Source organism: Henckelia pumila, chromosome 3 (genome assembly GCF_033568475.1).
Source record: "Henckelia pumila isolate YLH828 chromosome 3, ASM3356847v2, whole genome shotgun sequence".
Taxonomy (NCBI): Eukaryota; Viridiplantae; Streptophyta; class Magnoliopsida; order Lamiales; family Gesneriaceae; genus Henckelia; species Henckelia pumila.
In genome coordinates, this window is record NC_133122.1 from 67,853,920 (window position 1) to 67,865,231 (window position 11,312).

At 35.0% G+C, this 11,312-nt stretch overlaps 2 protein-coding genes across 2 annotated transcripts; both read right to left on the reverse strand.

Annotated features, from left to right (window-relative positions):
* Positions 1-2,473: 2,473 nt before the first annotated feature.
* LOC140892473 (glucan endo-1,3-beta-glucosidase 5) lies at positions 2,474-4,432 on the reverse strand. Its single transcript, XM_073301373.1, has 2 exons — positions 4,082-4,432; positions 2,474-3,684 (listed from the first exon to the last, which is right to left on the reverse strand). The coding sequence occupies exons 1-2, from the start codon at positions 4,420-4,422 to the stop codon at positions 2,547-2,549; spliced, it is 1,479 nt and encodes a 492-aa protein (XP_073157474.1). The 5' UTR covers positions 4,423-4,432; the 3' UTR covers positions 2,474-2,546.
* A 5,914-nt stretch (positions 4,433-10,346) lies between these two features.
* On the reverse strand, positions 10,347-11,312 carry LOC140893314 (E3 ubiquitin-protein ligase ATL4-like). The gene is made up of 2 exons (XM_073302372.1): positions 11,187-11,312; positions 10,347-11,086 (listed from the first exon to the last, which is right to left on the reverse strand). The coding sequence occupies exon 2, from the start codon at positions 11,065-11,067 to the stop codon at positions 10,582-10,584; it is 486 nt and encodes a 161-aa protein (XP_073158473.1). The 5' UTR covers positions 11,068-11,086; positions 11,187-11,312; the 3' UTR covers positions 10,347-10,581.

Here is an 11,312-nt window from a genome sequence, read left to right on the forward strand (position 1 = left end):
CAACTGATCAAGAGACTAAGCAAGCAAGATTGAACCAACGCAACTCATTTGGATAAAAAATTTCGTACAAGATAAGACGTCGCATTTATAGAATACATCAGTATACTATGATGACAGGGAATGTCTGCGGATAGGACAAGCTAACATTATTAATTTGAATTCAAAAGAGACATTGTCTGTTGAGTATAAATATACATCCTTTGGGCATTTGAAGATTATCCGACTCCTTAAGAATTCTCACATATACATTCAAGCTATCAGAGGTAAAATGAATCTCAGTTTACCCACCCAGTCCAGAAAACAAGCAGAAGCACTTCAAATTTTATTATCAAGAGTCTAAGAACACAAGCACGAGATTCAACTTTCAAGTATAGAAGGTGAGGATAAATTAGTGCTAAGTGTTGTAAATGTGATTTTCCAGTTGAGGTGCTGCAAATCTCTTTGTAACAAGAAGTAGTCAGAAACTATGTTCTTGAGTTTTATAGGAGTTCTGGGATAGGTAGTATGTGCAAGTCCTAGTCTTTGCGTAGGTTGCAAGTCGATTGTAATAGTCAAATTCTTCTAAATTGAATCTTTTCGAGGTGAAAGAAGAGGTCAACGGAAGCTTTTGAAATATCCGAACATCCATAAAAAATTCTTGTGTCGTTACATTTCCAGTCTATATCACTCTCACCCACACACCAAGTCCATTGATTTAAGCTCTAATCTGGTAGTTGGCATCATTCCTCACATAATACTTGTTTGTCAGTTAACATTGACACACGAGAATGACGAGTTCGGTTGACCAACCTCAACTGAACATCATACTTGAAGATTTCGGGGTCAACTGCTATTGTGTCTTAGAAAAATCAGTTCACCCCAACCGATCCCGAACATTATTTTTAATATTTCACAGGAGAAGGTTTGATGTAAAATAACTTGTTAAAATAAATATTATATTATTTTTTATAGTACTATGTATTTTTTGATAATTTTTATATTAAAAGATATTATACTGTCAAGCACCTGAGCATCTTTAACATTTGTTATCTTATTTTATTAAAATATTTTAACAACTTATAAACGCTTTGCTTAAGCAAACATCCTGTTAATCTCTTTGATATGTTGAGATCGCCTCAATCCCAATTAAGAGGTAGCTATTTATAAGAATTTCGACGACATTAGATTTGGACAAATTAATTTATACATAAAAAAAGGGTCAACGAATAAAAATCATAATTTCATATTCACCTGCAGCATATTGCGAGCAAATTCCATTGTTTAAAGCCTACGAATTCCATTGTACTAACATTTTGCTAGTATGTAATTGTCACGTGTCGATTGGATAAAATTTCTGGGAGTTATATATAGACTTCAACAACTCTATCCATTGAACTAGATTGCGTAAGAAGGTGTGTTATGTCTCACATCGGTTGGATAATTTAAGTTCGTGTGATTTATATATATAGACTTGGATAATCCTCCTCCTTGAGTCCAAGTTCACAATTTTTAACACATTTATTACTATGTTTATTATAATATACAGATATTATTATAATAATTATTAAAATATTATAAATATAAGTAGTGATAATATTATTATTATTAATTATCAGAATTGTAGTTATAATTATCATTTAATTTAATCAATAATATGTAAAATAAAACTTTTTTTCATCAAATCTTCTGTAAAATATTGAAAATATACATATCTATTATATGAAAATTTAATAGAAATCCTTGCCCTTAAATTTTATAAATTTCATATGTTTTACCCCTTGTCACGGCGAGTTGTTGTACATGCTTTGTTTTTGCTCCTACATAACATTTTTTGAGAATATTAGGTTAATGTTATAAAAATTCCCTTGTATTATTGTAATACATATTTTCAAATCTACTCGAATACATATATCACTTACATCACAATACTTTGTTGAGAAAAATTGTGTATTTTAATGTGGTTAAGTAGATTTGAAAAGTTTACAAATATATATAGAGAACTTTTGTACCACAGACTTAATGGTGTCAAAAAATAATTATTTAGACCCAAAAACAATGGAATGCAATCAGTTATGCACTTTTTACTAAAAATGTAGTTACTTCGTCAACTTGTTAGCCCCTTAAAACCGATTTCGTATATCTTTAGTCTAGGCGTTCGTTCTACTCAATCAGTTATGCACTTTTTAATAATAAATAAATAAATAATATTAAGTTTCTATAAATATTTTGTAATTTGGTCCTAACATAGATTAATCCATATTGAAATCTTATTGGAGTGGTTCGTCTTTTTCTTTTTCTTTTTCCTTTTCTAGATTTTCCTGACTATTACCCATGAATCAACAAGTCAATTTTCTTTTTTACGCTTCCACTACATCTCCGTACAAACTACAAAACACAAACACGATGATTTAGCATAACAAATATTTGATTTTCTTGTGAAATTTTCATATAAAATTTTTGAAACTTCACAAAACGACCAAATGATCATCGACCCATTGGTTCCCTGAAGAATTCGACATGACTCTAAAATCACCTTCTTATACCTAATATTTTCAATTCTCATTTTCTTATAAACAAACCAACAACAACAACGTTAACAACAACCAAGAAACAACCGAACCACGAATCGTCGCATGGCCCGACGATGTCCCCGGATTAACGACGACCTCGTGTTTTCCTGTGTCTATCATTATCTCGTACTTGCAGGTAGCGTCCCGAAATCCGGGATCGATCTTCGTAACAACGGACAAGTAACCGAACTGCTCGCACGACCCTTTCTGCTGATTAAATGTCTGGTAGTATGTATTAAACGCGTGCGACGCATTGCTTCTGGCATCCAAGCCCCCGCAAGACGACCCGAATCCAAGGCTCGTGCAATCTGCGTACGTGCACGCGAAAGCCCATTTCCCCGGCAGATTGGGGTCCAGGATGTCCGCATCCGGGGCCATAACGCACCACTGTCTCGCCAAGTATCGAACACCTTTCGCCGCCGTCAGGTTCCTTCCATTGCCTAAATCCAGGGGATATTTTAGTGTCCCGTCGAAGTTAAAGATGCCCCAGTGTCTCTCAAAGTTTCCGGGATCGATACTCTTGGCGTCTTCGTCTGTTAAAGCAAACAGGTAAATATCAGGCGGGGTGCTGCGTTTAGGCGTCCCCTGCCCCTGGTTTATTCTGTTGAGTAAGCCACGGTAAAATCTTTGCGCCATCTGGGAGTTCGCGTTCGGGTCCCCGTCGGTCGGCCAGCCTACCTCGCCTATGATGATTGGAATGGAAGTGAACCCGTTTTTCTCCAGGGCTGATACGAGCGTGTCGTAGTTCGCCTCGAACACGTTGGTGTAGGTGATGGGTCCGTCGATTACAGGGGAGGCAGAGCCGTCGAAGAAGGCGTAATCGACCGGAAAATGAGGGTCGGCTTGCAGACTTAGGAAAGGGTAGATGTTGATGGTGAGGGGAGCGGCATTTTGGCTGAGGAACTTGACCAAGGAAACCATTAGGGTGTGGATGTCAGAGCGGAAGTCGCCGCCTGAGGGCAGGCCGGTTTCGGTTTGGTATACGTCGGCGTTGAGAGGGACCGTGGCTTTTACGTCGCGGCCGAGACCTGCCTTGATCAGGGCTGCTTGGATGTTTTGTAGGGCTGGAAGTGTTGTCTGTGTGAATTTGTTTTGGTATGTCTTGAGAAATGGTTCGTTTCCAACAGCAACGTACCTGATTAATAACCACAAATTATAGGAGGATAATTAATTTCGGTATATCATATGCTTGAAATGAAAAAAAATTAAATTGGTTTTGTAAGGTGGCAGGTAAGAATAGGGGTGTTCGTTTACTGCTCAAATTGAATCGAAATTGAAAATTCGGTTTGAATTAAAAACCAAACTATAAATTCGACTTGATTTTCCGTTAAAGGGTTTTAATAATATCGAGATTTCATAAAAATAGTATAATTTCAAAATCTCTACCCAGCAGTGACCAACAGCACCGTTTGTATTTTTCTTAGTTTTTTGTTTGAGGCCTTAATTTACACACAAAGAGACATATAACGTACATTTTTATGAAAGTTTTTAGAAGGATCAATTACAGGTTTTTAACAAGTGTACCTACGTACCTTATGTCCACCCCCTTTTGGGACAAAAAGTAGGAGACGTTTTGTGACACCCATTCTTCAGCAGCTCGAACGCTACTCGCTAACGTCGCTAACATTTCGTTCGGGATCCCAACCATGACTTGGATCCCGGACCTGCCTAGTGCCTGCAGAGCCCAGGGGTCGGCTTCGAACAGCTTCACTTTGTCGAATCCGTTTTCTTTCATCAGATTCACGACTATATTTGGAGGGAGAGGGTGGGTGGCTCGCATTCCCCAGTTACAACCGAAGCCGTCGACCAGCGAGCGTCTACCCAGAATGAAAATCAAGAAAAGGGTGGTAATGAACATGTAACGAAAATCCATGATTCGGGAACTAATTCTCGGTTTGTACGTCTTTGTTGTTTTATATAATTACGTACAAGAAAGTATTGCTTTCTGTTGGAATTGGAAAGTTGGTACTTTGTGGGGGCTAAAGGGAAGGAATTGTACCGGGGATTCAACAAGGAACTGATTCCATAATTCCAAGGTGAAGTATAATACCTCGTTTGAAACATCAATTTAGCTCAATACATGAAAAATGGTTACTTTCCGTAGTGGCCTAGTTCATGTGTAATAACATTTTAATGAAGGGGGAACAAACTAAAACTTAAATTGTATATAAGGTGTACTTTTTTTTAACGATTTCAAAACGGATTAGTAGGCCGGACTGACCCATAACTTGTAGCAATCTATCATTAGATAGGTCGGTTTGTTTTTTAGACAAGTTGAGAAAATATCAATCCAACTTATCTATTTTTGGTGGCGAGGGCGAGTTAACCATACAAGTTTATGTGTAATTTGATGAGTTGGAGTGGACCGACTTGTAACATGCCACAATCTACCATGGGTTGAGAAATTTCCAATTCAACTCACCTATTTTATATGGCGGAACGAATCAACCCAACGGGTATTTCCCAATCCAATTAAACTATTTTATATAACGAGACGAGTCAGCCCGATCAGCCTAATTCATGTTGATATGTAACGCCCCAAAATTAGCCTAATCGAGATTATAAGAGTTTAATATTGATAATCGGAGATTAGAAAATTCGAGGATTGAATTGTTAGTTGATCAGGGACTGAATTGCAATTTTTGGAAATTTCAGGGACCAAAGTGCAATTTCCTCATTTTGACTTGGTCTTTGCTTAAAAAGGAAATTTGAAGCATGTAGGTGGCATTCTCCTTCTCTTCTTCCTCCTTCCTTGGCCGATGACCTCCATAGTCGTTCAGTTTTTGCTCGATCCGTCCGATAGAAACTCAATCCGAAGGTGTATTCGCGATCACAACTGTGAAAGCTTCATTCTACCGTAAGTTTATCTTCGATCAGTTATGCTTCGATTTTTGGATGCCGTTAGAATTCGATTATTTTTGGATATGTCGTTCTTGAGCTAGCATAGATCGTGTTTTTAAAGTCGGATCGAAAAAAGAACGAAGTTCGGAATTGTTATGATTTTTGGAAGTATAATTCGAAAATAAGGGTTTTTGGGATTTGTTGGTTTTGAGTTGAATTGGATGAATTGATATTGTTATGAGTTGTTAAGATCGATATATTGATGTCTGCGTTTTCGGTTGGCCGTTTTATAGCCGTTATGCCATCGATTTGAGATTTTCGGATTTTGGGGAGTTTGAATTAAGTTATTGAGTAGATTTGAATTGGATTGATTGATATTTGATTCTTTTATATCTCCGTACAGATTTGGTTGAAGATCGTGGAGTTCAGAGTTCGTAGAATCCGAATCGTCGAAGAATTGATCGAGAATTGATAACGAGTTTATCTTAATCGTTGAATTACGATTGAATAGAATTTTGATTTAAAGTTCTTGTTCTTGTAGCTTGCCCAGATTGGAAGCTTCATCGAATCGAAGAAAAGATAAAAGTCGACATCGAAACGAAAAGGGACGAATACTCGAGTTCAGATTGATTCTCGTGTCCCTAAATCACATACATGCATGATTACTTGTTTTTGTTTGATTTCATGCATTAGCTGAATTATTTGAATGTGTTTCGATTTTCATATGCATTCATCTTGAGCCGAATTACTTGATTTCACATCGAATTAGACGTTTTGGGGACTATAAGCGAGTGTCTGGGTTGTTGACGTTTCCCAAAGTCTGAATACTCCTTATAAGTTGCTCCAAAGTCTAGAGGAAGCGAGATATATCGCATTCACTTCGATCGGGAAAGTCGTTGAGTTGTGGTGATATATCTTGGCCTCGGGATCCCAATCGAAAGAACAAAATTCTCTTTGATTATCCATTTTAAATAATCTTGAAACCCAGAGATATGCATTGCATTTCATTGCATTTTGAATTAAGTTGTTGATATACTACTTGAAATTACTTGTTTTATTATCATTATATCATTTTGATATACTTGTTGATATTACTTGCCTTGTTTCTTTTACTGAGAATGTTATTCTCACCGGATTATCTGGCCGTTGTCTTGTCTTTGTATGTGTGCTTGGCAACATGTGGCGTAGGTTCAAGTCAAAGGCAGCATGACTAGATCGAGTTGGGAATGATAGAAGTGAGTACTTGGTTTAGAAGTTGTATTAGCTTTTCGAACTTGTTTGTATTATGTTGTAAAACCAAGAACCGATGCATGTTCTACTCGTTCGATGATTTGTACAACTTGAAAACTTCATGTATTGTTTTACTCTAGAATTGTGGTTTTAATGCATGTTGTAGTATGAGTTTTGAATTGGATTTGCCTGTGTTTTATTTTTCAGAAAATTTGCAGGGCACGGACCCCGTGCCACCTCTGTGCAAGGGTCCGTGTGTCCTCTGCCTCAAATCTTTAAGTTTTGCTTGACATGCACGGACCCTGTGCCACCTCCGGGTCCAGGTCCGTGCATACTCTGTCCGAGGCAGTAAGTTGATGATTTTGTAATGACGGGCCACGGACTCGAGCACGGAGGGTGCACGGGGTTCGTGCAGAAAACAGAGAGTTGGGGATTTAGTGCATTTTTGTGCACGGAGGGGTGCACGGGGTCCGTGTATTTTTGTAGCTTCAGAACCTTTGGCTACAGGTTAATGCACGGACCCGAGCACGGAAGGTGCACGGGGTCCGTGAATGCTTTTAAAAAAAAATTCTTTATCTTTTTGTCCGGACTCTCTGTCGATTATTGAATGATTTATTTTGATTAGATGATTAGAATCAAGGTTCTCACATGATCTCTCTTACTTTTTCTTTTCAATTTTAATAGAAAAACTTAGAGTTATTTGCACCAAACACCCCTGTGAAATATTGAAAATGCACACTTCTCCCCTGTGAAATTTTAATAGGCATCTTAAACCCTGACCTTTTAAAAAATTAGCACACTCGCCCCCTTAGATGAGTGATTGTTGCGCACGCGCCCCTCATGCGACTGAGCAAAGATTTTGATATTTTTTTTGCATCAAATACCCCTGTGAAATATTTAAAATGCATATTTGACCCCTGTGAAAATAATTTTTAAATCTATTCAACCCATAATACATAATTTTTATTAAAATCTAATTATTTTTTTAACAGCATTAAAATCTAATTATAAAATATTTAGCAAACAATTTTCGTTTTATTAATTTAATTTTTAATGATTATATAATTATTTTTTAAAAAATATTATTATTTTATCTTGTTATCATTATTTTAATAAATTTTCTTCTTGTTTCCAACTTCTCAATTAAAAATGCATTCATAAACGAGATTTAAATACCTAAAAGTACCAAAATATTAAATCAAAATGATAATTCTTGCATATCACTTTTCAATTTAGGATTATAGATTTTTGAACCAAAATCTAAATTTTTTAAATGCATTGCAGAATTTGCATTAAATAATAATACACAATATTTATTAAGATCTAATTATAAAATATTTTTCAAACATTTTTAATTTTATTTATTTTTAGTTTTTATTTTAAATTTATAATTTATAATTAATTTATTTCTAAAAAAATTATTACTTTATCTCGTTATCATTTATTTTATCAAATCATTTCGTGTTTTCAACTTCTCCATTAAACATCATTCATAAATAAAAATTTAAATATCTAAAAATACCAAAAATATTGAATCAAATGATAAGTTCATGAATGGTACTTTTCGATTTAGAATTATATAAGCATGTTATTTTTTTTTATTATTTATTACAAATTGTGCAATGCATATTCTCGAAAAATTTAAATTTTGATTCAATAATATATAGTACTAAATCGAAAAAGCAATATGTTTGAACTTATCAGTTTATTCATTATTTTGGTACTTGAAATTATTTAAATACTTTTTATGAACGCATGTTTAATTGAAAAGTTGAAAACAAGAAGAAAGTTTAATAAAATAACGATAACAAGATAAAATAATAATATTTTTTAAAAAATAATTATATAATCATAATAAATTTAAAATTAAAAATAAAATTAAAATTAATAAAACAAAAAATGCTTGTAAATATTTTATAATTATATTTTAATAAAAATTGTGTATTATGGGTTGAATAAATTTAAAAATTATTTTCACATGGGTCAAATATGCATTTTTAATATTTCACAGGGGTTTGGTGCAAAAAAATATCAAAATCTTTGCCCAGTCGCATGAGGGGTGCGTGCGCAACAATCACTCATCTAAAGGGGCGAGTTTGCTAATTTTTTAAAAGGTTAGGGTTTAAGATGCCTATTAAAATTTTACAGGGGAGAAGTGTGCATTTTCAATATTTCACAGGGATATTTGGTGCAAATAACTCGAAAAACTTATACCACTCATAGAAGAACGGGAAATTACCAAAATCTACTTCCAAGTTAGTCTATTTTGGTTTTTTTTATCATTCATATACACATTGGGTTTTAGCACAATAAATTGGTTTCTCTTAATTCTAGTCATTTTTTTTGTTTGAATACCGACATAATATCAGACATATCATCAGTATTTGATGTCTTATCAGGAATTTTTCCGTAGGTTAGATCTCTTGGCGAAAAAAATAAATGTACAAAAAAATAAATTATTACTCTAATATCAAAATTTGACAACTTAAATAATCTATCAATCTCCAAAATAAGTGAACTTACGAGATGATTTTCATAGAAAAATCTAGAATGGTAACATAACGGTCTCTGCCCTTGTTGGAATTTTTGAGTAAGGAATAGATGAATATGTGCTTGGGGTGATGTTTGGGTCCAAGTCTTTGCTTGGTTCCATTGAAAGGAACCTTTTTTCCATTTATGTGCTCATTTGATTTCTGACTTCGAAAAGAGAGTTTTTGCGACGGAATGCAAAAATTTATGAAGTAGCGTTCGATTGTGGAGTATATTTGATAAATAAGCAATTTTAGTATTACTATTCCAAATTATTCGTCTCAAGCATAGACTTATAAAAATATTTCGCATTGAAAAAACTTGTATTTATTTAGTTATTTTCAATCAAAGACTCAATTTTGTGCGTGGTTTCCAATCTTATAGTTGCAACATGACGTGAAAAATCAATTTTCTGTATAAGTATATCTGAAATAAGAACGGGAAAGAGAGTAATCCATCCTACGATATCAGACTTAGAAACAATCGTCCGGGTGAGAGTGTGGGTTATAAATAATCTTAATATATATCTCTACTATATTATAATAGTTGAGACACTTAGAAACTTATGTGTGGACATCATCTTTTGTTTTCACTTTTGCCCCTCCTTCACTTTTTTTGTTATCCATATATTATATTTCCTCCCCACAACCCCACTAAAAACCTCTCACTCACTCCACCTTTCACCTGAAAAAAAACTCGTCTTTTTTTAACACACGCGAAACGTGTGCATTTTTCACTAATTATAATAAAAAATTAAGAAAAACAAACCAAACAAAAAAAAAAAAGAATAGCATAGCTACAGTGTTGCACCAACTGTAACACCAAATTTAATGCAACACTATAACATTGCATCAACCTAGCACTGAAAATAGCGCTAGGTTGGAACAAGAAATGCGACACTATGTTGGCGTAATGCTCTGAATAGCCATATATGATGATATGCCATTAAAGCTTTAACGCATAAATTGTAGGCCGAAATGAGTTCATAGTTCTGAGTTCATACTTATGTGGCTCCTAATTTAATTATTAATTGTGGGTTGGGAGCCCTATTTTATGTTCAATGTTTATTATTTCTTCAAAATCAACAATCCGGACTAGTTTTTAAATTCGGTTTAATTTTTTTGTAAAAAAAATAATAAATTACAAAACCAAATAGTTGAACAACACAATTCAAGAAAATCAAGAGAGGTCCATATATTCATTTTAAATTAAATTACAAACTGATTATTGCTAAAACAAATCCTAAGAAAGACGTCAATCTCAAGGGTAGCATGAAATATTTTTCGGCCATCCCAAAATGTCTCATCTCAAGAGTTTATAACACAAACACCAAAGAATATAATCTCTAGTTGTACTCTGTTCTAACAGGGGACTTCACAAAAAACCCCTCCCCATTCATCAAGATTAATCAAGAAAAAGGCTTGATCATCATTCAAGGAAGCAGATCATCCCCAAGCAAGTAAAGCAGTCTCTCCACCGCCCAGCTCGGCTGCACCACGGGCGGCGGAACAGGACTATCCGCCAACAGAGGCGACCGACAGAGAGGGCACGTCGACCGTGCATCATGGCGTAGCCACTCCTCAAGACAATGCTTGTGGAATACATGGCCGCAGTTTCTTAGCTCCCACACCTTGTTATTCCTCCTCAACCTGTTCAAACATACCGCACACGACAAACCACGGGTTTCGGGCAGCCAGCGTTGGATGTTTCCGAGTGTAGTATATTTTAGACTGTTCCCTAGTGTTTTTGTAACGTCCAAGGAAGTGGGAGAGTGGCGCGACGAGGGGGATACCACGACGTTTTGTGACGAGGAATTCGAAAATGAGATCACGAGATTTCGAGCAAAGGAGAGCAGACATCTTGTTACTGCAAATATGAGAGCTGCTTTGCACACCACATCTTGATCACAAACAAACATTGGATAATTGGAACAGCACCTGTTTGAAAATCTTTCAAAATTTAGCATACAATTTACAAGAGAAGGGAATTTATATATATATTATATGTGTTGTAAATTATCAGACATTAAAACTTTACAAAGTGGGTGACGTTTAGTTAGGCATAAAGGTGGAATTAGCTGGAGGCAAATGTTGGAACAAAAATTAATGAGATTATTAATCGGAGGATTACAACAATCATCTGGTGAGTTGGTCTAGTTTGAGT

Excerpts from the sequence above, each read along its gene's own strand:
- LOC140893314 (XM_073302372.1), bottom strand. The coding sequence starts at position 11,067 with ATGTTTGTTTGTGATCAAGATGTGGTGTGCAAAGCAGCTCTCATATTT.
- LOC140892473 (XM_073301373.1), bottom strand. The coding sequence starts at position 4,422 with ATGGATTTTCGTTACATGTTCATTACCACCCTTTTCTTGATTTTCATT. Across the intron at positions 3,685-4,081 it reads CAAAAGGGGGTGGACATAAG|GTACGTTGCTGTTGGAAACG; the intron begins GTACGTAGGTAC and ends GTTATTAATCAG.